The 26104-nt window shown below is 41.3% G+C and overlaps 2 protein-coding genes across 2 annotated transcripts in view; both read left to right on the top strand.

The window, feature by feature from the left end:
• Positions 1-22022, top strand: part of LOC137665296 (SWI/SNF-related matrix-associated actin-dependent regulator of chromatin subfamily A containing DEAD/H box 1-like) — a 33585-nt gene extending 11563 nt beyond the window's left edge. Inside the window, exons 6-19 of the mRNA XM_068404169.1 lie at positions 2931-3023; positions 5907-6280; positions 12966-13064; positions 14117-14127; positions 14436-14526; positions 15762-15861; positions 17185-17244; positions 17460-17535; positions 17958-18093; positions 18599-18736; positions 19046-19141; positions 20013-20130; positions 21512-21665; positions 21936-22022. Of these exons, the coding sequence (XP_068260270.1) occupies positions 2931-3023; positions 5907-6280; positions 12966-13064; positions 14117-14127; positions 14436-14526; positions 15762-15861; positions 17185-17244; positions 17460-17535; positions 17958-18093; positions 18599-18736; positions 19046-19141; positions 20013-20130; positions 21512-21627 (1508 nt within the window). The 3' untranslated portion in view covers positions 21628-21665; positions 21936-22022. The remainder of the gene's footprint in view (positions 1-2930; positions 3024-5906; positions 6281-12965; positions 13065-14116; positions 14128-14435; positions 14527-15761; positions 15862-17184; positions 17245-17459; positions 17536-17957; positions 18094-18598; positions 18737-19045; positions 19142-20012; positions 20131-21511; positions 21666-21935) is intronic.
• A 2603-nt stretch (positions 22023-24625) lies between these two features.
• LOC137665026 (SWI/SNF-related matrix-associated actin-dependent regulator of chromatin subfamily A containing DEAD/H box 1-like) lies at positions 24626-25749 on the top strand. The gene is made up of 3 exons (XM_068403790.1): positions 24626-24686; positions 25230-25339; positions 25636-25749. The coding sequence occupies exons 1-3, from the start codon at positions 24631-24633 to the stop codon at positions 25695-25697; spliced, it is 228 nt and encodes a 75-aa protein (XP_068259891.1). The 5' UTR covers positions 24626-24630; the 3' UTR covers positions 25698-25749.
• The last annotated feature ends 355 nt before the right edge of the window (positions 25750-26104 follow it).

A 26104-nucleotide genomic window follows, 5' to 3' on the forward strand; every position in this document is an offset into this window, starting at 1 on the left:
ACTACTGAGTAGTGCTGCTGCTGGAAAATCCCTTCCTGGAAGACTATGATTACTTTTCAAGGGTTTTGATTAATATTAAACCAATTTAAGCAAATATATATCCTTAAATGTTGTTGCAGGTCACAGTGTTTGAACTAAACCGCTTTGATTTCTGGTATGTAGGCCCTGCCTTTTGGCCATTTTTGTGTTGATCTAAGAATGCTCTTTCACATCCTCTCAATACAAGCCCAGAGAAAAATCTTCTTGGCAGTGAAATTCTCACTAATCACAGCTGTTGTATGAAATATGTAGTTAGGAGTAAGCATGCCTGAAAGCGATGGTATAAATCACCTCATTTTGGACATGTTTTTAAAAAATGGAGACGTTGCTGAACATCTGCTTATCTGTGTCAATTTATGATATGCTTTACTTCTTGTGAAGTGTTGACTGTGTGAGAGGTCAGGGACAAGATACAGTTTTGTGAAGCATGGCTTTGCTAAAAAAGTGTGGCCGAGTCATCCTCAAATTTTTCTGTCCTTTGAAAATGACAAAAACTTGTGTTTATAGCTTCAATTCAGTAGTTGTATATAGCTAAAACAAGAAGCATTGCAGATGACTTGTAGGTATGAAGATTAGATGTGACACACTGAAAATACGTGTACGAATGAGTGAAAGTTGTGGAGTTATAGTGGTACCTGCTGCTTGTGATTTGTTTCTGGTGTTGTTTTCTGTACATCTTGGAAAACCATGAAATCGTTGAGGGTGCTTCTGAGCTGCAGCCTCATGTAAACCTGTCTGATGTTCACTGCTATTTGAAGTCAGATATGACTGTTTCTTTTGTAATGGTGGGGGAAGTCACAGTAATAAGGGTTTTTTTTGTAGTGGCAGCAGCAAATAACAGTGGAAGTAATTACAGATGCCTCTCTAAACTTTGAAACCCTGGAGCTGCTTGTCTCATTGCTCGTTAATCATAAAATTTATAGAAAGAACAAGTATTCCTCTGGAAGGCCTGGTGTGCCCTGCCTTCACTCCAAGGATGGTTCCCGTCTAGCAGTACCAGAGTTTCTTCATCCCCTCAGCTGTGTGCTCTCTTAGCACAGGAAGGAATAATTAAGTGTACCTTGCAAAGTGAATGTCTTCAAAGTTGGATTTTTGTTTTGTCATTTGCAGATGTGGTGGGTTTCCAAAGACCACAGGTGGATTACTAAATAGTTCTGTGTTGATAGTTTCCTGAGACCACGGTTATCCAGATCCTTTGCTACAGTTTAATTGCCTCTAAAATTGCTCACGATCGGGCTTTCTTTAAAGACTATTGAGTGCTCAGCCCATGACTTCAAAGCAGGGAGATCTTTGAAATACTCTTATATGAGCCCATGTATTTTTTAGGGCAAAGAGGTTTGCAGGGTCACTGTTTCGACTCAGAATTATTCATCCTGAACACAGTTTTCATTGAGGCTAAGCAGTAATAGCATGAGGCCTCCATGACTTCTAGTGCTTTACCCAACAGCAGCCTGACAACCCTTAGCTTGGATAACAAGACAAACGCACATTTCTCAGGCTTAAGCTAGTGGCATGGCTTTTCCTGGCAGTGTTGTTTAAACAAGGTTCTTGGGCAGAAAGGTCAGGGTCTGAATAGTGAAGGAGAGCTGCCTCCCCTCCATCGGCACGTTCTCTGGATGCTTTGAACTGTGCCTCTTTATAAATTTATACCTGTGTACAGAAATATGTAGAATTTGAAAAAATCTTACCAGTATTTTCTGGTATCTCACCGGATGCTTCATGTGAGGAAGAATTGCTGATGCTTTAATTTTCTGCCTTTGGGATGTTTTAATGATTTTTTTTTTTTTTTTTAAATATTTACGTGTCACGTCTCTGATGTCAGAGAGTGTGAGTAAGTCTAGTAGAAAATTTACTTGAAAGTATTTCCACACAAAATGTCTTTTTTCGCAAAGATGTGGCTACTTAATTTTTCACAACTAAAACTATTTTGGTCATCCAGGCACTCTTTTGGATTGGAAAGCAAGCGTGCTTTTTGTCCGTGTGTGCTTGTTCACTGGTCTCCTTTGGCAGTCTGGGAGGGGAAGTTGGCTGGAGATGCTGGTATCAGAGATCAGATCTCTGCAGGCAGTTAGGCTTCCAAAAAAGATTTAACTTGCAATACTATTTCAGATCATGAACTAGGACTTTTTACAGTAATTTGGTCTAGTAACAGTTGCTGCTTCAAGCAAAGCTAACGCGCAGAAATAGCGTTAATGTGTTCTTGCCTTCATGAGCTGCACACGGCGTCAGTCAGAAAATGCACCTGACTGGGCAGGTCTTAATGCTAAGATGATAATATCTTGATAATCACCAGGGCCCAAAGATATTAAGAAAGTTCTGGCTCGTATGAACTATTCATAAGTAATATGGTTATCAGTGATATTTAGTTATCACTGACTTAATATGCATAGTTTTCTTTCAGACGTTTGGATTTAATGTTGAAAACTGTTTTGTGATAACCTCTCCGGTGTGCACTTGAGCCAGAAATCAGGCATCAGCACTTTCAGATTGGCTCCAGCTCACGGTTGGGATTCAGCCTTGATTACTTACCAACTTTCCAAAAGCAGTCAGCTTGAATAAAAACAGACAGACATGTACTTTTATGCAACTTGCGTGTAAAACACTTGGCAATTATAAAAAAGAAAAGCTATTTCAGTTGTTCTATATGAGAGGTAGTTGCTAAACTACTGAAGAAAACTTGGAGGTAAACAAGCACATACTTTCAAGCAGCTGCTTTCCTTGAAGTTTCAATGTATCTGTGGACTATAACAGGAAACGATTATGGAGACTGGTAAACATCTTGTGCAGTTAATAAGTAGCTACTGTAGTGTTGGTTTGAATGATCCTGCTGTTTTGGGGTGAACTTAATGGAAATAATTAATTCTTCTTTTCTGCCTCGATTCTTTTTAAAGCTGCTTCTCGTAAAAAGAAACTGAAAGGTTCTCCCACAAACTGCAAAACCAGAAATAAGCAGCTCGCAAAAAAGCCAAAAGCTGATTACGTAAGTACCGTTTTTTCTCTCTGTGCATTGTAGAATAAGTGGAATTACCTGACTTGGTCAATGACAGTGGTGGCCTGAACGTGGTGTGTTTTGTCAGAAAATCCTATCAAATTCAAATCTTGCCATCTGAATGAGGTTTTTGTACTTTCTTCTCCCTGGCAATTCTGAATGGCATTACCTGCTTTGTTCTTTAGTGTTTGTGGATTTGCATCCCACTAGCCTGTTCTCTGCTTTCATGGAAGTGGTCGATGGCAGGTAGCAGTATGTGAGGCGCTGAGTACCATTCAGATCTTGTGACCATCAGTGGGAGTCACAGGCTACCGATCACCTTGCCTCCTCAGGTCATTCCTTGTTTTTCCTCAAATAGATGAAGTTCAACATGTGTTGCTAGTGTTCTTCTGTGTTATGGGAGTGGTGTTGGTTACATATATATTTGAAAGTATGACTTAGGGAAATCTTTAAAAGGAATGAATTGGTTACATTTAAAGGAATGATTCCTTTGACGTCTGCTAATAAATAGGGACTATGTAAATGATCCTGGTGCATTCAGGTTGATATTTGGCAGATCTTACGCACAGTCCTACAGTGCTGTCATGAGGCCAGCTCCCAGGCATCCCAGTAGACATCCTTGAAAGCCACTTATGGTAGAGAAAAGGAATTCTACAGTAAATACTGGAGGCTGGATGGAGGATGGTGACTATCTTTGTGTTGAAATTGAACCAAATATTGTCCTCAGTTAGAACAAAATGAAGGAAACGCAGAGTTTTCCATGAAAGCAAAAATAATATTACTAAGATGTTCCTCTGCTTCTTGGAGGAGAGCTGTGGATTTTGTGAGGCAAGATTTGCTGGGGTATGGGTTTGTTCCTCCTCACCAAAGCACTGGGTTAGGTTACAAAGGAGACTTTACTGAATTATCACCCAGCCAGCCTAGCAAACAGTGCTTCACTGGACCTGGCTTCATGCAACAGTTTGGTTTCTGTGCTTGACGGTTCCATTCCAGTTAAAAGGGGAAGGATTGGGGAAAATAAAGCTGAAACACGGGTTTTTAGAATTCTTGATAGAGAATTGTAGTGAGAAAACTTGCAGGGCTTTTTTCTAGCTATTGCTTTTCCTCTGGTTCCTAAGGTGACTCCTAAGACTAGAGCATACTTTGCCAGCTATTGTACGTACTGTAGCTGTGCCCTTAACAATACCCTAGGCTCACTGAGGAAAGGAACTGTGTCCCCTGTTACCCGGAGTGCTTCTGGGTGATGTGGTTTGTGCCTCTTTCAGCAAATAGCATCATTCAGCGAGGTAAATATTGATCAAACCGGTTGGCATCTCTGCTGTAGATAATTAGATCTGTAACCTCTTTGCATTCAAAGCTCTGAGAAGAAACTTGCATAATTTTGTGGTGAATGCACAAGAGAGCAGCTTGTGGCATGTAGAAGTTTTGGCGCCCATTCATAAAAAACCTCCCTTTTTTCAGGCTGACAGTAGTTGTTAGTGAAGCTATTGTTGATGAAAACTTTTGCCAGGTTTTGATGTGACTCCGTGGTGCTGTGACACAGTATTTGTGGATTCTTTTTACCTGTAAATCTTCATATAAACACACCAGTTGACATGTTTCTAGACTCTGGTGGGTTAAATACTGCACACTTGGTAATCTAACCTAACTGACTGACTGTTTAACGCTGCCATCTTCTGCCTTATAGATCATCCAGAATTGCTACTAACTTTTTATTTTAAAGAAATACACAGTAGATAATTTAGAACTATTTATATTTTGGTATGTAACTTCTCACTGTGTATGCTTATCAAGTAAAGAACACCAGTCTTTCATGACTGAAGACATTTTCAGAAAAATAGTAGAAATAGGAGAGAAAAATAGTAGAAATAGGCCTTAAATTATGCAACCAATTTATAAATACCGGTGCATTAAATCTGGTAGGGAGCAAGAAGTGTGATTCCAGGTAAATCTGTGAGTTATAACTGAAATACTATTTAATGAGTTGATTAAACTGTTAGACAGCTGTCAGATATATATATATATGTTTTGCTGTATCAGCTATTTAAGTGTTCTTGGGATACGATAGTATTCTTAATTGCATTCTTTTCAAGTGGAGAGAACTATCGGTATGCATGAGGCTGGGTCCTTACTGCATCTCCTTCTCAGAAGGTAGATATCGGGGTTGGAGTCAATCAGCATCAAGCTGGCATTGGGTGGAAGAGAAAGTGTTGCAAGTGCTTTCTTCCAAAGAAGGAAGAAAAATCCGTACAAGTAATTTCTGAAAATGACTTGATCACGTTCTGTGAAATAACCTCTATCTTACTTTAAGACCCTATTTTGACTGGAAATACCTCGTTCTCCCACTTTCTTTAAGAAGTGCATGTTCTTTTTGTCCCACCTCTAGTGCTGTACTGAGATGCATTAAAGTGGAAAAAATATATAATATCCATGGTGAAAGTAGGCTTGTTTTCTGAAATCAGCAGAATTAATATCTTTGCAGTCAGGCAGAGCGGGACCGGTATCTCATCCCAGCAATACATCGGAGTTCTTAATTACCTGCTCTTACCTCAGAGTTTCCGGAGCTCACACGTATTACATAGCGTTGATCATCTGTAGTTTAAGATAGTTACTTAAAAGCTTCTGCTATTTGAGCAGTATATAAATCAGCATTGATCGTCTTATATTCACAGTTGGTACTATCTCCATGTTTTAAACAGACTTGCCTGGTGTTTGCTCCTCTTTTCTGTTCGTAACACCTGCTGTTAAGTTGTTGTGTGTTAAATACTAGAATTGTGTTTTATGTCTCTATAGGTTTTATTCTGGAAGAACAGTGGATTTTTATATTTGCCTTTCACCAGTATGCGTTGACTTGTTGCTTTCTATATTGCATGCATAGGTTTGGAATCCATCCCCTGGCCTGAAGCCTCTGGCAGCAGCAGAAGTGACAAGAGTGAAATGAAGCTGAAGCAGAAATCTGCCAGGAAGGAGCAGAAGGGCTTTTGGAAGAAGGACAAAGGCAAGAGGAGCATTTGGAGTACTAACAGAGAAACAGCAGACTCGGAGGACGAGTCAGCTTCCGAAGGCGATGGTAGCTCCCTTGACAAGGACTACAGCAGCGGCAATGGGGTGGTGGAGGATGGCTACAAAGCGAAAATCCTTGCCTTCCTGCAGGATGCTTCCCCGAGCGAACTGGCTTTGATTCCCCAGTGTTCTGAGAAAAAGGCTCAGAAGATAATAGCGCTCCGGCCCTTTAACAGCTGGGAGGCTCTGGTAGGTCTGCATTCTTCTTTTCCTATCCCCAGCCTGCCTGGAGTCAAGGTAGCTTCAGCCTAGGGAGGCTTAGATGGGTGGCCTTATCCTGATTAGGCTAAAATGCTCTGTTCCTCCTAAGCCAATAGCATTTCAAATAGTGTCATATGACCTGATTTTGAATGAATTAGGGGGTGATTTTCCTGGCAAACTCAAGCTGATTGGCTGACATTACTGTCACTCACTCTGTAGCATAGAAAGTTGGTTGATTTCACTTCAGAAGAAGAAACTAGAGCTTTCACTTGGGAAGGAGGTATTTCCTAGCCTGTTCTGAGCTCTGGGAGCTGAAAACCCATGCAGGAGGCAAGACCGTGGCAGAACCTTTACTGCAGACGTTCGAACAGCAGCAGCAGCAGCAGCTTCTGGGGTAGCTCCATGATTGAAGGTGCCAGCATGGATATTTTCAGTTTCATACAAGAAACAGTCGTCGTCTTTTTTTTTTGTTGTCTTTTCTTTAATCTACTGCAGCTTAGTCTCTAGCATGGTTTTGCAGCTGAGCAATGCAGCCATTTTTTAGTGGAGCGAGCTGCTGTGTTTTAATTAATAAAAGGTAAAGCATCAAAAGGCTAAACCACAGTCCACAACAGAAGGGAAAACGATATCTCTTGGTAAGTAGTTTATCTACTGTCACTGGGTTGTTACTTTCAAATGTTTCCTGTGGTTGGTTTGTTCCCCTCACGTTTCATGCAGTTTCAGTTAACTGCAAGACATGAGACCTGATAAAAGCAATGTTCTGGTAAGAAATCTGAAGTGCATTATGGCAGATTTTCTTTGTTTAATTTGTTAGTGCTTTGGATTTTAAAGCAGTAACTGTGCATAGGCCCTCTTACAGAGTAATTGATATGTCTTTTCATCAGTATGTGTTCTGAAACCTCCTCCACAGATGTATGCAAGAAGCACTTGTATTTTTTCAGAGCAGAATATAACTTCTTCAGTATGTGTAAAACAATAACATTTATTATTCAGTGTGTGAAATATTTTACTGTGAAACAGTAAGAGATACTAAAGAGATTTTTAAGGAAAACAAAATGATCTTTGTATGTTGTGTTGCAAGGCAGGGAAACAAGAGGAGGATACTTGAAAAAAATGCAAGGTACAGGTATGCTGCAAAAGAAATCCGTTTTGCCCCAAGCCTTTGGCTTCTCACAGAACATCTGTCATACAGTTACTCCTTTCTAAACTTGTTGGATTTTGCCTGAGCTTAATTCTTTGCAGAAATATTTGCTACAGGGCTGTTCTTCTTTTCTCTGTGTAAAATATTTAACAGAAAAAAAGCTGTATGGGCCTGTTTGCCTTCAAAATTTGTCTTTGATAAAGATTGCTGCTGTCAGCAGCCACATGTTTATGTAGCAGTGTGAATACTTGCCCAGAGGAGAAGCAGTTTGCAGCAGGTTTTAGCAGATGTTTCGTATCAGTGTGGATTTAATTGTTTATAAAGATTCAGTAGCTCAGTGACCCAAGGGTTTCGCTACTAATTCATAAGAGTGGTAGAATAATGGAGAGAGCTGATTCAGTTTCAGCATTAAAGAAATTGGCTTGGTTTTAAGGTCTCTTTTTACCGTAATGATATCTCTCGTAACACAACGTAAAGCACTAGAAGTTGTTACCCCTTGTTCATTATTAGAAGAACTGAGGAAGATCTTAGGGCTTGCAGCCTGCGATTAAGACTAAAGCCTACTTATTTGGAAACTGAAGGTCTTATTCCAGGAAAACGTAAATTAAAATAGCTTTTTAAGTCGGATTAAGATTTTTTTCAGATAGAGTTAAACAAATTTCAAACTTGTAAAGTTATTAAGAATACTTGAAAACACTTATTCTGTAGAACAAATATTTAAGACAGATGTTTAACTTGATCTAGTAACACTTAAAATACATGGAAAAAAAAATTAACATCGTTCTTGGAAAAATAAGTGGAGAGAGATGAAAATGTTCTTGCTTACAAGGAGTAATTCCTTTGGCAATTTAGAAATGCTCGTAGTGTAAATGAGCTACATTTTCCAGGAGGGTAGTTTTATCCAGTGTTCATTGCTGGAGATGACTAGCTGGGAGTGCCTCGTCTCAAACACTAACTTGTGTAAAGAGCGCTGGGGTATGTCCTTGAGGCTTTAGGTGTCTGTCTCCTCATTTTGAGAAGTGATGGTTCTCTGTGCAGGGTCCTGTGGCCTCTCTCCAGAATATGTTGTCTGCGTAGGGAGAGTAGTAGGTAACAAAACAGATGGAGATGTGTGCTCTGAGAGAGCGCCTTTCTGAGTACTCCTCGTATTCACAAATTAAAATTGCACGTTGCTTTCTGAGGGCAGAAGATTTGGAAGGGTGGTCCTGTCACCGAAATTGGGAATAAAACTCCCTAACGCCGGGTTTTAGCATTAATGAGCAAGCATTAATTTATTTGGCCGAGGGACATGGGGGATCGCTCCACGTAACGTCCACCGAGGCACAAAAGAACACTCATTATATACATTATAGAAAAATGAATATTCATACAATTCCGAGAAAAGGCCGCCTACTCCAAGAAACCTTATACGTATGCTAATACATTATGTAATGTCTTTGCGCATGCGTACTAAATTGGGGAAGGGGTCTTGGGTGGTCTCTGGGGGTTGTAATCCCCCCATAGTTACACTGTCTGCTGTATGACCCCGCTTCCGCGCAGGCGCGATTGAGGCCTTTTTGTTGGCACGTGCAGGTGGCTCCGAGGAGAAGATGCTGTTCTGGTTCTCACAGGATTTCTCTCTTCTCCTGGCACCAGAGCTTGTGAATCAGGTCAATTTAGACACTACAAAGATGTTGTTCACAGTCTTGTTTGTCTTTGGCCCTTCTTTGTAATTAGTGAGGAATTTAACAGAGACCTTGGATTCTCTAAGTATAAGCGCAAGCAAGAGCCAGTGATAGATATAACTTTAAGCGTTATCAGTCCCAGAAGCAGACGCTGCCTGCAAAACGTGCAGTTAGTTTCAGAAAGTGCAGTTATTTTAGCTGAAAGGAAAATGACTGAAAGGGAAGTCGATTCTGTCTAAAGGTTACCCAGAGTAGGCCTTTTAGGGCCTGCTCTGAGGCCCACTTTTACTAAACCGTCTGGTGTCAGTCCCAGGTGCCTGTGCTGTAGAAGCAAGGCCAAGTGTGGAGCTGAGACAGAAGAGGAGCTTGGAGGTGTGATGCCTGAATGAGAGATGCTGGAGCAGAAGTTCATGAGGAACAGCTCGGCCCTGCTGAGAACTGGGGATTATAGCACGAGGGGAGCAGATGGGGATGTAGGGGTAGGCAAACTAAAGGGTGGTCAGCAGAAAGCAGGGCTGTGAGGGCTGTGAGGAGAGGGAGGGAGGAGCCCTGGGAACATGGCTGGCTGTGGAGGGCAAGGGGAAGCTGAGGGTTTAGAGCAGACTGCAGGACAGGGTGGAAAGGAAAGTTCAGCTCCCTCTGTCTTGGTCTGATGTCATGTGTTCGGTAGCTTTTGTGCAAGGGACCAATGTTCAGTGATGTTTTCCTCTTTTGGTGCAAGCCTGCCCTGTACTGGCTTCACGCTGTACAGCACCTCAAGACAGACATGCATTACTAATGCGACAGCCATTAGAGAGATACCTCCCCTCCTGGTGGGCCCTTTCCTAAACTGGCTTCCCACCTTCCTCTCCTGTTTGCTTCAGGATCCTGGTGACACCCCACTGGCACACATTGCCAGGCCGGCAGACAGCATGATTTCTTTCCTCGGTGGAAGCAGTTCTGGGCACCCATCGCCCTTCCTTCTCACCCTCACTCCTCTAAAAAACTCATTGGCACTGAATTATATTTTAACAGCGTTCTCTTTTCCAGACTGTTGGAATTGGCCAGTGTTGGAAACGGCAGCTCCCAGTGCCATCTCCTCAGCAGACAGGCTGTAAACACGGGCACGTAATGGCAATACCTGCCTGTGTTCAGTGCGTGCCAAGAAACAAGGGCAGAGCCGAGACTCGCTCCAGAAGGAGCCCAGCTGAGCTGCTGGGCTCTGGGGAGGTGTTCTGTTCCTTGGTCTGTTGTGTGTGCCCAATGCAATTTCCCGTTGCCTCTGGTCAATGCAGGGGTATGAACTGGAGAGAGTTGAATGCTATTTAGTTTCTTATTTTTAAGGTTTGTAATTGTTAACTGCTTGAATTTTCTTTTAACATAGAAACATGGGTATCTGTTTGAAATTTGCTGTATCCTCTCATTTCTCTCATTCACGGTATTACTCTTATCTCAAAATAAGCTATCTCTTTTAGCATTTAAAGACTTTCTGTGAATTTAACAATGCCTGTTGTTTATAAAAATCACAAATTCTTAAGGAGTACACGCAAGTTAAACTGACCCAAGCTATTACATAGAAATTCTGACATAGCATATATTTAGCTTATCGCTTTTAGGGGAATGGGAGAACTGAACAGTGAAAGACGGACTTACTTGTCCATCATGTTCTGTATACTGCAGTGGTATATGAGCTAGGAGATAGAGACTCAAGGGAGGATGGCTTCGGCTTTTTTATCATCTCTCATTTTGTTTGGCTGCACATGTACAAACTGCTACGAAAACCAAACTAGCAGGAAATCCAGAAGCACCTTGCACCAAAGCAAACTGTAGGGAAGCAGCAAGGGCACCAGGTTAGAAATGGGAACTACTTAAAGTGGAACTGGGGTTTGTGGATCGAGGTTGAGGCCAGCTTTCACCCTTAAGCAGTAAAGTGGAATCCTAAATCACCTTCAAGTGGTGTAAAGTAAGCCCAAGCAGAGTGCTCTGGCGTGGTGGTTATGCGGCGTGGGGCACTGCTGCAGCCCGGGGCTCTGGTAGACCTTTCTTCAAAGTGTGCTGTGGAAGCTCATGGGTTCAGTTGTCTGTGATGGTGTCGCATTTTTGGACCTCATTTGAAAAAAATGAACCTGGGAGGATGTCAGAACCTCTAATAATCCAAAGGGCATCTGAGGATATGCTTTGTGTTCTGCACGACACGGCAACATTGTATGTTTCACATGTAAACCAGGGGCTAAAGTTTTTCTTGTTGTAACTTGGAGATGAATGTTAAGGTGCTGACAGGAAACAATACAGTTTCTGTGAATAACAGATGTCTTCATTCTCCACGCCTTTATTTTATAGATTGCAGGATTTATATTCATGCCAACCAAAGCTTTAGGCATCAAAACAAACAAATGTTGAAATTTTTTAATTGCCTATTAAAAATCATGTTTTTTACGTCTCTCTTTATTTCTAAATACAGGTGCGTGGTTAGAAAACTTCTTTGCAAGTGTTGACATGTGTGTCTTAGCCTGGTTTAACCTATGAGTGTTGGTAAACTTCCTGGGTTTTGTTTAAAATGGAAGAAAAACACAGAAAGACCAAGAACCCCCAAAACTCTAATGGCAGGCTGTCAGTAGAGGGCATCACTTCATTTCTTCTGCGCCCCTACCCCTCGCCTCCCGGAGTCAAAGCATAGCCTGCTTGTACACTTCACCTTAACTAAACTTGCTTTTACTCTGCAATGTGGCAATATTGATCAGTTCCTTAACATAGAATAGCTGGATCATACGACCCCTTCTTTTTTTAAGGAAGGAATTCCAGGAGGGTATATGCCTGTGACGTCTTGTGCTAAATTTTAACAGGTCCCTGGTTTAAAATTCAGAAAAATCTGTGTGGAAATTACTTCCATTTTAACGAAAGGATGGCAAATCCAAAGGATCTTGTATTCTTCAATTCTTTAAATGTACTAATAAGAAAGGAAAATGCCTGTCCTTCACAGTGAAATAACTTCATGCATAAATACACATGAAAACAATATAATTATAAATATAACCCCAGTTACTGCAGAAGTCAATGTATTAGAAGGTTTTGCACTTTCTGAAGGAGGAAAGAAATAGGAAAATTTAAGTTTTAGTTAAAGACACAATGTTACTTGGGAGGTGTGTGGCTGACACAAGGTTGTGAGAATGAGACTCATGGGTAGCAATTCTCACAACAGCAAAGAGATCAAGAGCTCTTGGAGAAAGCACTTGTTCATGATTGAAGTGGGGAGGATTGTGACATGGAGCCATTATTTAAAAAAAAAATTGGTGCTAGATTAGTTGCATCTTCTAGCAAGCGTGAATGAAGCAGCCTCTGCTCTTGGTAGCAGACCCATAGTAGAAAGCAGGGGAAGAAGTTAGCCTTGGTTAAGATGGTAACACGTGTTTTGAGAGGATGAGGACATGGTGGCAGAGCAGTTACAGCCCTTAGAGATCTCTTCTCAGCCAAGATAGGAGGGAATACCCTCTTGCGGGCAGGGGAGCCACAGTGATACTGCATGTGGGTTGTCCACACAGCCCCGCCGTACGCTCTTGATTCAAACACCGGTGTCCTTCACCTTTGTAAACCAGGCGCACTCAGGAGTGGTGGACAGGCCTTGTGTTAGTTTGTATTTGCATCGGGATTCTGGTATCTTGACTTGTTCTCTGACAGTTTGTTTGCTATGACATTTAGAAAATGTATTTGTGTATTTTCTCTTCTTTGTCCCTCCGTAAAATGAGGATAATACTGGCTTGAAACATCAACGTGCACAAAAATGGAGAAACTGAATGGTGCTAAAACCTTGTCAGGATGATGGTACTGCCAGTGAAAATGTATTGGCAAGTGCTAACGACCTGATAGATTTGTGTAAGTTTGTGTTCCATAGATTTCGCAGGAGGATGGGTTCATTGCAAGAAAAAAGAGTTTAGGTGAATCTTGGCTTGGTGACGAAATTTTTATACTTAGAAGGGTGTCGGATGATAAGGTATCCTTGAAGATGGGGATTTTGAAAACTGTAGTCTCTGAGAGTAGAGTTGCAAATATTTAACACAGTGTCGATCTGCTAGAGGGTAGGAAGGCCCTACAGAGGGATCTGGACAGGTTCAGATGGGTCGAGACCAACGGCATGAGGTTCAACAAGAACAAGTACCGGGTCTTACACTTCGGCCACAACAACCCCATGCAGCGCTACAGGCTGGGGAAGAGTGGTTAGAAAGCTGCCCGGCGGAAAGAGACCTGGGGGTGCTGATCGAAAGCTGGCTAAACATGAGCCAGCAGTGTGCCCAGGTGGCCAAGAAGGCCAATGGCATCCTGGCCTCTATTAGGAATAGTGTAGCCAGCCGGTCTAGGGAAGTGATCGTCCCTCTGTACTTGGCACTGGTGAGTCCGCACCTTGAATACTGTGTCCAGTTCTGGGCCCCGCGCTTCAAGAAAGATGTTGAGGTGTTGGAGCGAGTCCAGAGGAGGGTGACCAAGCTGGTGAAGGGTCTGGAGGGTCTGACCTATGAGGAATGGCTGAGGGAGCTGGAGCTGTTTAGCCTGGAGAAGAGGAGGCTCAGAGGTGACCTTATTGCAGTCTACAACTACCTGAAGGGAGGTTGTAGTGGAGTGAGAGTTGGCCTCTTCTCCCAGGCAACTAGCGATAGGACAAGAGGACATAGCCTCAGGCTTCACCAGGGGAGGTTCAGGTTGGACATAGGAAGCATTTCTTCCCAGAAAGGGTTATTAGACATTGGAACGGGCTGCCCAGGGAAGTGGTGGAGTCATCATTTCTGGATGTGTTTAAGAAAAGACTGGACATGGCACTTAGTGCCATGGTCTAGTTGACATGGTGGTGTCAGGGCAATGGTTGGACTCGATGATCACAGAGGTCTCTTCCAACCTGATTGATTCTGTGTGACTTGCTGTAGAGTGTGTTTTGTGGGTTTTGTGGGTTTGTTTTTTTGTTTGGTGCCGACACCAGCAATAATTGTACAACAGAGCAAAATTAGCGATGCACCTGCTAAATGCCACTCAACTTTTTGTGTATTTTAAAAGTTAGCAGTTATGTAAGTGCTTTTAACTGGTTGTAGATGACTGATTTTAGAAGAAAGATATTCATTGTAACATTCGTTTTGATCATTTAAGATGTATGAAAATTCAGATAAACTACTTAGAAATTTCAGGAATGCCCTTTGGTATTCACGTGACTGATTAAATAGAGTTTGTTGTGTTTTTCACTACACCAGGAGATCTGGACTGCATTAAAATATAGGCAGTGTTAAACTACCATTCTGTCATTAATATAAGTGTAAAGTTGTGTTTCATGGAGAAACAAATAAAAGATGGTAACACGTTCATCTTGATTTCTTAACAGTTTGGAACTCAAGCCGTATCAGAAGATAGCTTTGAACTGGTTGGCGCTGCTGCATGAGCACAGGGTGAATGGCATATTGGCTGATGAAATGGTAAGCGTGAAACTGATTGTTTAAGAATCGTTAAAAGTTTGACAAAAATGACTTTGTTAAATTATTTAATTTCCTAGAAACCTCAAGCAGAGTGTAAGTCATTTGTTTTAGCTAATATAACTTAGGTTGCAAATAGTTTCTCCAAATGTTTAGAAGCTTCTGAGCTCTCACTTTCAATTTGGAAGTCAAAGGTAACCTAAGATTCATGGACACCGATAATTACAAGTCACATGGTGTTTTCTGCTGCAGTGGAAGCAGTTTCTATCACAATGGATGATCCTCAAACCATTCATATTAGTAGTTCCTTGCCCATAACTAGAATTCATTCTGCTGTCCAGCAGTTAGTTGTAGTGAGCCCCTGTCTTCTACCTTTCTCTATCAGTTTCAAAACAGGTAGTTAACAATACCTTTCAGTAGGTAGAAAGCTTTTCTGCTTCTCCAGCATTTTGACCATCTCTTGTCATTATGCTCCCCATAAGCTTTGAAATAAGAGAGAAAAGTTGATGGGTTTGAGGTTTTGTTTAGTGCTGACACCACCAGTAACTGTACAACAGAACAAACTTAGTGATGCAGCTGCTAAATGTGTTGCCAGTTCCTTTTAATCCTGGCTGCTCTTCATCTGTGACAAATCATGAGTGAATGGATGGGTTTGCTTCACTAAGACTTAGGCAGAGTTTCTCAACTTCCGTACGTTTCATATTTGTAAGAACTACCTTATGTGCATATTTTGTGGTAGGTAAGATAAATTTTTAAATCCATGACACAGAAGACAGGAAGATGAGCATTGGTGGAAACACAGGCTTATCTTAAAGAAATCTGATTTCCATACTAAATTCCACTTCAGAAATAGCTGGAATATCCTTTGTACAAGTGGCTCAAATGGAAAGAAACAATTAGTTTTCAAGTAATCATTTGTCTGCAGCACTGTTTCAGGAAGGTAAATTTTTGAAGAAGGTTTGAGGGATGAACCTGAACTAAAATGAAAAACTTCATAAATGGAAAAGATGAATCCCTGATGCTCAAATGTTGAGCTGAAAAGATAATTGAGTTTGATTGCGATTGTACTTAAGAAGGAATTGTCTTCTGTGAAACAATGTGGTTAAACAGGACAATTTTTCTACCCACGTTTGTAATCTTTAGTTGACATTGACTAGACTGTAACTGTCTTATGAGTACAAAACAGTATTATGTTCTACAGATTGTAAGTTTGTTTAAATGGATTTGTTTTCTCTTAGGGCTTAGGAAAAACAGTTGAAGCTATTGCATTTCTAGCTTATCTCTACCAAAAGGGCAATAGAGGTCCCCATTTGATAGTTGTGCCAGCTTCAACGTTAGGTAAGTTACAAGATTCAAAAGTATTGGTTTGTTATAAAAAAAAAAACCTGGACAGACTGTGAAACAAAGATAATTTTGTGAAAGAAAACTTAGTTTTCTTATGGTGATATTCAACTCCTTAAGTAATTTGAATTGGATGCAAACCACACTGAAGGCATGCTTGTTCTGAATTAATCAGACCTAACATGGATTTTTTTTTAATAAGCGCTGTATGCTTTACAAAAAATAAAGCTATTGTGTGTTTTTATTGTTTAATGACGTCAGTGGGAAGCAGGAAGGATATGATGGAATAAAATACATCAGCGAAGCTGATGAGTTTGAGCAGAAACTAGTTCTCTGTGGAGTTAAATTTGGTTTTGTTGAATGGTTGTAGAAAGGAGAAAGTGGCAAGTTTAATTTAGACAGAAGATGCTGCTTTTAATATAAAATACTTATTTGGGCATCAAAAATTTCTCTTAACATCCGAAAAGCTTCCGCTCGTTCAACATCAGTTCAAAGTTGCCATTTTCAGTGTGCCTTTAAAATCCACTAGAAGCCATTTTTTTAAATAACTCTTAAAACTGCACGTTACTTCAAAGCTGAGGTGTACATAAAAGTGTTAACGAAGGTGCTTTTGTGAAGAGATTCATAGAGGCTCATGAGTTACAGTGGCAGGCTGGTCCAAGCCGACCAGCATGGGGATGCCTGGGAAGCGCGGTCTCCCTGCAGCTTTCCTGACGCTTTTCCAAAGGAGTCTCCTCAGCCCTGATCTGGGTCAAGTGGCGTTTGCCAGAGACCTCCTTCTGCTGTGCTTTGGGGTCAGCATTTGTGTTGGCTGTCAGGTAGCTTCCCCTTGGGCACGGTATTGTTGCCTGTGGTCGCTCTGCTGGCTGCACTCCTGGAGCCGGGTCAAGCTGTCAGGCTGCTTGCCAAATCCCAGAGGCACTGTCTCTCCTGATGAAACACTTCTGCATGCAAGTACTGACAACTGAAGGGATTTGCTTTCTGAGGAATGAACTGTCTAGGGAAGAAATCGGGCTGAAAAGTTCAGCACTGTATTGTTTTACATGGTGGCTACAGACTGTGTAGGTTCTGTTTCTGTAAGGGTTTGAAGCACAGGCTGGTTAAGCAAGTGTCATTTAAAGCCCGCTTGTGGGTTGTTTGATTTTCTTGAATATTATCAGTTTTCCATCATTTTGACAGAAAGTTTCTTAACCTTCAGGAGAATTTAAAGGGATTTGCTTTAAAATCAGATGTTTAGCTTAATGCTGAGGTGTGTCTGAAGTTATGTAAGACGTAATAAAGTATAAATGACTTGGTTTTTATTTGAATGATGTCTTACAGATAACTGGGTAAGAGAAGTTCATCTGTGGTGTCCTCATCTGAACGTCCTTGTTTACCATGGTGAGGAATGTAATGTGGAAATTAAGCCAATGATACAGTTGCTTGCACGGTCAGCCTAAGAAAAGATGAATTGCTCATGGAAGCATTGTTTTAAGACAGTTGTTTAAACACACATTTATTGCCGACTGTATTTCTGTGTACTGTCTTAATTTTTATAGGTCTATAAATTATATATATAAGTAATTGTGTTCATTGTGTGCTTTGTCCTTTCACAGGATCCCAAGAAGATCGGAAAGATCTGAGGGAGGACATCATTAATGAAGTTGTGGATTTCAATGTGATTATAACTACGTAAGTACAATAATTAAATAACAAGTGAGATTCGGTTAGCTCCTGCTGACCTCTAGTGGTACAACAAAACAAAGTTCGGAATTTTATTAATGCCATAGCAGGTACTGTGTAATAGGTGCTTTAGATAGTATTTATCTATCTATTAATAAATACTAATGGATACATATTACTGTGTGATAGATTTGCACAGCTTTTTGGAAAGTGTTATGGAGGGCACTGTTCATCAAGTAGACTGTAATTATTTGCCAGTAGTAAATTGTGTTATGGTTGGTTACTTCTAGGCGGTTTGACATAGTGCCCCTCGTGCGTGTGTTCTGTCCATAGCTCTTAACGATTTTAGGGAATTTAATAAGATTGCGATAGCAGTATGTTCATGTTAAATTTGCCTTTAACGTGTCTTTTACGATGTCTTTCTCTGGCAGATACAACTGTGCAATTAGCAGCCCAGGTGATCGAGGGCTGTTTCGCAGGCTGGAGCTTAACTATGCAATTTTTGACGAAGGTCATGTGCTCAAGAACATGAGCTCCATACGCTACCTGCACCTTATGACAATTAATGTAAGCACTGTAGTATTGGTACAGTAATAATATAGTTACAACTTATTTTCCAAGATGGTATTTTCATCAAAATCATTTTTAAGAAGGTGATCTTTAAGCGGTTAAACTATGGCTTGTACTTGCAATTGAAAACTTGTGCATAAGTACTGTATGACATTAGAGAAGATATGATATGGGAGCAACAATTAGCACATTAATTTAAAAAAAACCAACCAAACAAGAAAAACGCTAATAGAGCCAGGAAGGCTTTTCTTACGTCTGGATTAGACTTCTTGAATAGTCTTAAATTGATACGTGTTCAGTTCCCCACAGATCTGTAAACCATTTTGTTGAGTTAAACAGGAAATTATTCAATGAGATCTAAATATACTTAAAGCTTAAATAGTTACAATTTAAACCAAGCTCATTTTCTCCGTTCTCCATAGCTGTGTTGTTTCTGCCAATATTAATTTTTAACCTATTCGACTAATGTTTCCCACTGCTGTTTTCCGCTTTGGACAAATAGGCAAAGAATCGCTTACTGCTAACGGGGACTCCGGTTCAAAATAACCTGTTGGAATTGATGTCCCTCTTGAATTTTGTCATGCCGTGTATGTTCAGCAGGAGCACAAGAGAAGTCCGAAGGATGTTCTCTTCAAAAGCAGTAAGTATTATATATTCTCTTCTTGAAAATAACTTTTTTTGTTAGGACGCTGATGTTGCTTTATCACTTCTGGTTTATATTGGTATCTTACGGAAACAGGTAGTGTGATTATGAAAATCTAGAAAATGAAACAATGAAATAAACCTTTTAATGTAAAAATGTGTCATAACAGGGTATCTCAGAACACTAATGGTCCTGTTAGATCTGTCTGTTGTGGCTGAGTTTTCCATGAAGTTAGAATAGTTAAGGCAGCATTGGTACAGCTGAAAACTTCATGCTGTAATTGAATTCTTGCAATATTTTCCTTAGAAGAGTGCTGAAGCACAAAGCCTATATGAAAAGGAGAGGATTGTACATGCAAAGCAGATAATAAAACCATTCATCTTGAGAAGAATAAAAGATGAGGTAATGTTTTATCTTTCAAATAATGGTTTCATATTATCAAAAGGCCTGATAGTCTTTGAGACTAACAGTAGAATTTAATGTCAAATCTTATCACTGCTAGTTCTACCTGTTTGTCTGGGAAGAGCAAGAAACTTAAGCGATCTTTCATCTTTTAGGAGTTTGCAAGTAAAAATGTGAGCTGTTGCAGCTTTGGGTTTTGATGCTCATTATTTGCTGACTGTTTACAGTTGGGAAATTTAGTTAGGAGAGATCACGGAAAGATGTTTCAGTGCACTGCTAAGCGGTGAGAGGTGAGAAATCCTCCACATTAACCACAAAAATATTTGTGACTTGAGAGTAGTGATGTTTTATTTTAACTGAAAGGATTAAGGCAGTGAATGTGCATTTGTGCATATGTATGACTAGAAATGTGCGTTTTAAGTTATTTTGGTGTCTTCAAAATGTTTCTCTTTCATTCTAAAATCCAAACCCTATTTAAATTCTTCTATTTAGAATTGCATAGATAAAAGAAAGGAAAACTTAGTAGTGATCCGAAAAATGTTTCTGTGCACTTGCATACTTAGTAGTCATTGGCTTGAAGGGGGTATCTCTGACTAGCATGAGTGTAGGTTCCAGGTATTGCATGTATTATTATTTCATGTGGTTTTGGAATGTCCAGAGCATGTTACTTGTTGGGGGGAGTGATGTATAATGCAAAACGAGTTCTGAGTTTGTAAGTCGAACTGCTGACTCAGCGAAGTTGCAGCCAATGAAAGGAGTTGGGATGGGGAGAATGAACAGCGAAGCTTAAAAGCAGGCTTGTAAGATAGTACAGAATTACTGACCACTCACTACAGTACAGTTTTTACCCGGTATGTTTTTATTTTGTCAGGTCCTTAAACAACTACCTCCCAAAAAATATTTCATTGAATTATGCGCCATGTCTGAGAAACAGGAACAACTATACTGTGATCTCTTAAAGAACGTCAAGAAAACTGTTAACAGTAATGGTATGTGAGGGTCTCGTTTACTTTTGCTGGATTTTTCTCATGCCCAGACATGTGTCGAATGTGACTACAAAGCCCTTGCTTTGTAGAAATGTCTCACGCTCATAAACTGATTATATTATATGTCCTGTCAAGGGATGTCAATGAGAAGAGCCTGATTACATCCAAAAAGGGCAAGAAGGAGGACCCGGGTAACTATAGACTGGTCAGCCTCACCTCCATCATAATTTGATTACGGCTCTTTTTCTAATCATTGTCATTTAGCACTGTAGTATTGGTACAGTAATAATATACTTACTACTTACTTTCCAAGATGGTATTTTCATCAAAAGCATTTTTAAATCAAAAGCATTTAAATATGTAAAGGGCAAGTGTCATGAGGATGGAGCCAGGCTCTTCTCAGTGACATCCATTGACAGGACAAGGGGCAATGGGTGCAAGCTGGAACACAGGAGGTTCCACGTAAATATGAGGAAAAACTTCTTTACGGTGAGGGTGACCGAACACTGGAACAGGCTGCCCAGAGAGGTTGTGGAGTCTCCTTCTCTGGAGACATTCAAAACCCGCCTGGACGCGTTCCTGTGTGATATGGTCTAGGCAATCCTGCTCCGGCAGGGGGATTGGACGAGATGATCTTTCGAGGTCCCTTCCAATCCCTAACATTCTGTGATTCTGTGATTTTTAAGAAGGTGATCTTTAAGCGGTTAAACTATGGCTTGTACTTGCAATTCAAAACTTGTGCCTAAGTACTGTGTGACATTAGAGAAGATATGATATGGGAGCAACAATTAGCACATTAATTTAAAAAAAACAACCTTCTCTGCATCTATCCAGTGCTCTAATCAAGCTCTGTCTGTGTTTAACACTGGTGGGCTTTTTTTGTATCAGATATTGGAATGGAGAGAACAGTTGTGGGACTGCAGTCATCTCCTGTTCATTAGCTGCCACTTAACACCTCATCCCTCCAGCCCAAAATTTAAAACCAAAGTACTTATGAAAAAAATCCTGTGTGGGCACTTGAGTTTACTAGTATTTTCTGAGTAGCAAGAAATCGAGGCTGTACAGAAGTAAAACCCGAAAGGCGTAAGTATTGAACTGTGGAGGATTATTTTTTTTAATTTGGGTGGGGTTAATGCCTGTGGAGTTGGGGGAAAATTGTTGCTTCTTTCTGAAGTATAAAAAAAACCTGAACATGCAGCAGGTGCTCTAAGAAAGTTACAGCTGGCTTTGAATATCTGCAGCTTTGTTTTAGAATAAAGCCAGTCAAGGCTGGGGGGAAGGGAAGAAGTCACCCATTGGTTTATGGAGGATTTTTGTCCCTTGTTATTCCTACTCATACCATTGTACTCTCCAGATGTGGCTTTTCTTTTCCTCTTTCTTCCAGGCATGACATCCCTTTACCCACCCTACATCTTGGGCTGGGCTTCCCATGTCTTCTACCATCTTTCCAAGGATTGGACCTCCCTTTTAGGGAACGTTTCTTCAGGGGAAGAGGTCTGATTCAGGGGTCAAAGGTCATAGGGCTTGATGGGAACTAGGTAATTTTTATGGAGGTTGAGCATATTCTTCTTAGTTTTTGGTTCTTGTAAAAGCTAAATTGCAAAGTAATGATCCTCTACTATAAACCTGGGGTGGCAGTGTTCATCTTTTGTTGCTTGCATGAGGCACACTCTGGCATTTGCCCATGTCTAGTCGTGCTACTTTGTTCTTTCAGAAATTTTGGGTGTTATTGTGTGGTGTTTCTGTTGTTTCCTGTCTGTCTGGCGAGATTGTGTATTGCATTATTTGCCTTCATTTTTTGCTAACAGGAACCCACCCATTACGATGCTAACCCTGACCTTATCCTTGAAGATATGACAGTAATGACAGATTTTGAGCTGCATTTGCTTTCTAAACAATATTCTTACGTCAATGACTTCAAGTTAGAGATGGATCAGATCTTGGATTCTGGCAAGTTTAGAGCACTGGAACGCATTCTCTCTGACCTTAAAGAGAAGGTTGGTACTAGAGATGGTTGACTCATCTTTTCCTGTCCATCTAAAGGGTGGCTCTAAATAACGGGTTAAATTAACGTCTGCTGGCTGTATGTGCAACCCAGTTGCTTTTTTGTGGAGTATTACAATGTGATTTAGTGCATGTGCAGTATTGCAAAGCAATACTTAGAGCTTTTAATGTGCAGTCCTGCCTCCACAGGTCACTTTAGAGACAGCTGAAATAAGCTTCCCTATTTTTCCAAGTTTTAGAACATTCATCCTAAATTAACGCTACTTTCTTGAATGCTAACCAGCTTTCTTTGGCCCCTCTTCCCTCCGGGGCTTTATCTCAAGGGACTTTCCCAAGCAGGTCCCTGAAGAGGTCAAAGTCTGCTCTCCTGAAGTCCAGAGTGGTGAGCAGGCTGCGCGCCTTCCTTGCTGACCTATGGATCTTGAACTCCACCATTTCATGGTCGCTGCAGCCCAGGCTGCCCTTGAGCTTCACGTCCCCCACCAGCCCCCCCTTGTTAGTGAGAACAAGGTCCAGCATGGCACCTCTCCTCGTCGGATCTTCTATCACTTGGAGAAGGAAGTTATCATCCACGCATTCCAGGAACCTCCTGGATTGCTTGTGCCCATCTGTGTCCTTCCAACAGGTATCAGGGTGGTTGAAGTCCCCCATGAGGACCAGGGCCTGTGAACGTGAGGCTACATCTTTCTGTCTGTAGAGGGCCTCATCCACTCGGTCTTCCTGGTCAGGTGGCCTGTAGCCGACGCCCACTATAATGTCTCCCATTCCTGCCCGCCCTTTAATCCTGACCCATAAGCTCTCCATCAGCTCCTCCTCCCTCCCCAGGCAGAGCTCCATGCACTCAAACTGGTCATTGACATAGAGCGCAACACCCCCTCCTCGTCTCCCCTGCCTGTCCTTCCTAAAAAGCCTGTATCCCTCCATTCCAAAGCTCCAGTCATCAGAGTCATCCCACCATGTCTCTGTGATGCCAATAAGGTCGTAGCCTTGCAGGTATGTGCACGTCTCTAGCTCCTCTTGTTTGTTACCCATGCTCCATGCGTTTGCATAGAGGCATTTCAGTTGGGCCCCTGACGAAGCTGCCTTGCTGCCTGAAATTCTTTTCAGCGGCTCTTCCGGCGCTCTCCAGGTGACCTGCCATCCTTCTCCAGTCTCTGGGCACCTATTGCTGGCCCTGGCATCGGACTGGCTGGATCAGGATGGACTGAGGTTCCCCTCCCCCTGCAAATCTTGTTTAAAGCCCTCTTTACCAGCTTGGCTAGCCTATGACCCAAGATGGTCTTCCCCTTCTCTGACAGATGGACCCCGTCAGCTGCCAGAACACTGGGTTTCTCAAAACGAGTCCCATGGTCTAAGTAGTCAAACCCCTGGCTATGGCACCAGTCCTGTAGCCATGTGTTGATTTGCCTAATTCAACTGTCCTTTTTAGTCCCCTTCCCTTTGACTGGGAGGATCATCTCAACTTCTGTATTCGACTCGGGAGCCAGTGTGGTGTTTTCTACAAGGACTGATGCATGTTTTCTTGTGTTCTGCAGGATACACCTAATAGATCAGTTCAATACAGATATGGGTCTATTTGTATTCCTCCTGACAACCAAAGCTGGCGGTTTAGGAATTAATCTGACCTTGGCAAATGTTGTCATTCTGCATGATATTGACTGCAACCCTTACAATGACAAGCAAGCAGAAGACCGATGCCATAGAGTAGGTCAAACAAGGTAAGACTTTTTAATGACTATGCTTGGCTTTTCTTGGAGGCAAGCTATCAAAGGAGGCTAAAAAGACAATATTTTATGAATAAAATTTCCATTTTAAGCAGAGACTTGCATAAACCATGTCTGGGTTGTGTGTGGGGTAGGTAATTTTATTGTCTTAGCCTGTTTGCTGCCAGAAGAAACCTTATTTACATTCTCCTCCTTTCTCCAGTTCTCTATAACTCTCGAATTCTCTGTAATTCTCAAATTTCTGGTGCTAGGAACTATTTCAAGGCAGATCTGAAGTCTCTGGGTTTGTTTGGCAAAGCTGTTTGTTCTCTTCAGGAGACTTGTAAGCTCTGAAGTGCCACCCTGTCATAAGAGTGAAACCAAATTCTGTTACACTAGTAAGACTGCGCATTCTACCAAACCCTTGTATCAAAGTTAGAATTAAGTTCTTGTCGATGTCTGCACTGGCCTCTCCATCTGTATCAATTTCTGCATTTCCTGACATCACTGTAAGAGAGATAACCCAGAACTTTGTGATCCCCAAGTTAATTTTAAACATAAAGGTCCCTCTTGTTTTACAGTCCATTCTGGTGATGAGACTGGTTTGATCCTACTGTGGTGTATCCATGGAGTGACTCCTTCGAGCTTGACAGCTGTGTAGGTGGTGAGCAAAATCTGGAAAGGTCCTTTCCACTTCTCTTTTAGCGGTTCTTCTGACCACGTCCTCAGGTACACCCAGTCTCCAGGTTGGTATTGATGCACAGGCACGTCCAGGGATAATGGTGCGCTCACAGTGATGTACCTGTGGAGAGAGGACAAAACCTTTCCTAGAGACATAACATATTCTTTTAGGTAATGTTTCCCCATGATCTCAGGATCAACTCCTGTTTCTGTCACTTGATAGGGTCTACCGTAAATGATTTCAAAAGGACTAACCTTTTCTTTAGTCCTAGGCTGGATGCATATTCGTAGCAAAGCTAAGGGTAAAGCATCTGGCCATTTAATCTGAGCCTCTTAGCAAATTTTACAAATCTGTCTTTTTAGAGTCCTCCTCCATCAGAATAAGCTAGCCTGAGCAATAGAATATGTTTAATAAATGGTATTTCAAGTGTAGTATGGGATGAGGTGGAAGTTGAGTTGTTTCTATTAACGGAGTTTTTTGTGACCATCCAGACTTTGCGGTGGCTGGGAGTGCAGGAGAAAACAAGCTTTCTGGCAGTACAGAGCACAGTTGGTCCCGACAGAAAAACTAGCAGCTCTTTGTATTGCCCGTTTGTTCGTTTCCTCCTTCTTGTTTTAAACCACTGCCAGCTGAGCAAAGGCACAGCATCCTCCCCTTGTGCACTAATCCAAAGAAACTATTAAAATGGATTTATCCTATTTTGTGCTTTCCAGAGAGGTAAAAGTCATAAAGCTAATCAGTAAGGGGACTATTGAAGAATCCATGCTGAAAATCAGCCAGCAGAAACTGAAGTTAGAAGAAGATATGACTGCAGCAGATGCAGGTAAGTCTCTTGCACACAGTGTTGTCCACTTAAGTGAATTAAGGTTGCTGCAGTTTATTATTCTGAAAAAAAGGTTCTGGATGCAGACAAGCCTTTTTTTTTTGTCATGTTAAACTACAAAGATGTATTTGTGCTGATTATTGTTTGGTTGGACAGGAAGTGCCCTCTGAGTCTGACCCACAAATCAATGACAGACTCGTACAAGTAGAGGGTTTTGTACAGTTTTAAGAAGCTAGACTTCTGTCTGTCTATGTGAAATATTTTGAGCTGTACTAACGCTTGTTTTTATTCCTCAGGAGAAGAAGGAACCGTTCCATCAGATATAGCAACACTACTAAAAGCTTCCTTAGGTCTCTAAAATGTAAATGCGTTGTGGAATCCAAGGAATAAAGTTGATGTTGAACCCCAAAGACTCTTAAGTTACTGATGACTGAGGGAGACCATCAGCCTGCAAACAGCTGCGCTTTACTTAAAGAGCAAAGGATTCGCTTAAGAACACTGCACTGAGAATAGTTTTTGCTTGCTTTTAAGATAAAGGAACAGTGACCAGTTCACAGGGCCCTTTGAGGCATGAAATAAGTAAACATGTGCTGAAGGTCAGTTCTGAACACAGCACTGACAACTTAGAATGATTGTTGATGTTTTGAGCCCAGAACACTGTGGCTCCTGCCAGGATGGGTGATGGGTGCTTAGCGTGTGAATGTTATCTTGAACTGCGTAGTCCAGCTCCTGCTTGTAGCATTTAAATAGGGTAGTAGAATAACA

The sequence above is a fragment of the Nyctibius grandis genome, chromosome 6 (genome assembly GCF_013368605.1).
Source record: "Nyctibius grandis isolate bNycGra1 chromosome 6, bNycGra1.pri, whole genome shotgun sequence".
Lineage (NCBI taxonomy): Eukaryota > Metazoa > Chordata > Aves > Nyctibiiformes > Nyctibiidae > Nyctibius > Nyctibius grandis.

Bases quoted from the DNA above. Each gene is read 5' to 3' on its own strand.
- LOC137665026 (XM_068403790.1), top strand. From the start codon at position 24,631: ATGTACCTGTGGAGAGAGGACAAAACCTTTCCTAGAGACATAACATAT. The intron at 24,687-25,229 runs GTAATGTTTCCC...TGTGCTTTCCAG, and splicing joins GACATAACATATTCTTTTAG to AGAGGTAAAAGTCATAAAGC. The intron at 25,340-25,635 runs GTAAGTCTCTTG...TTTATTCCTCAG, and splicing joins TATGACTGCAGCAGATGCAG to GAGAAGAAGGAACCGTTCCA.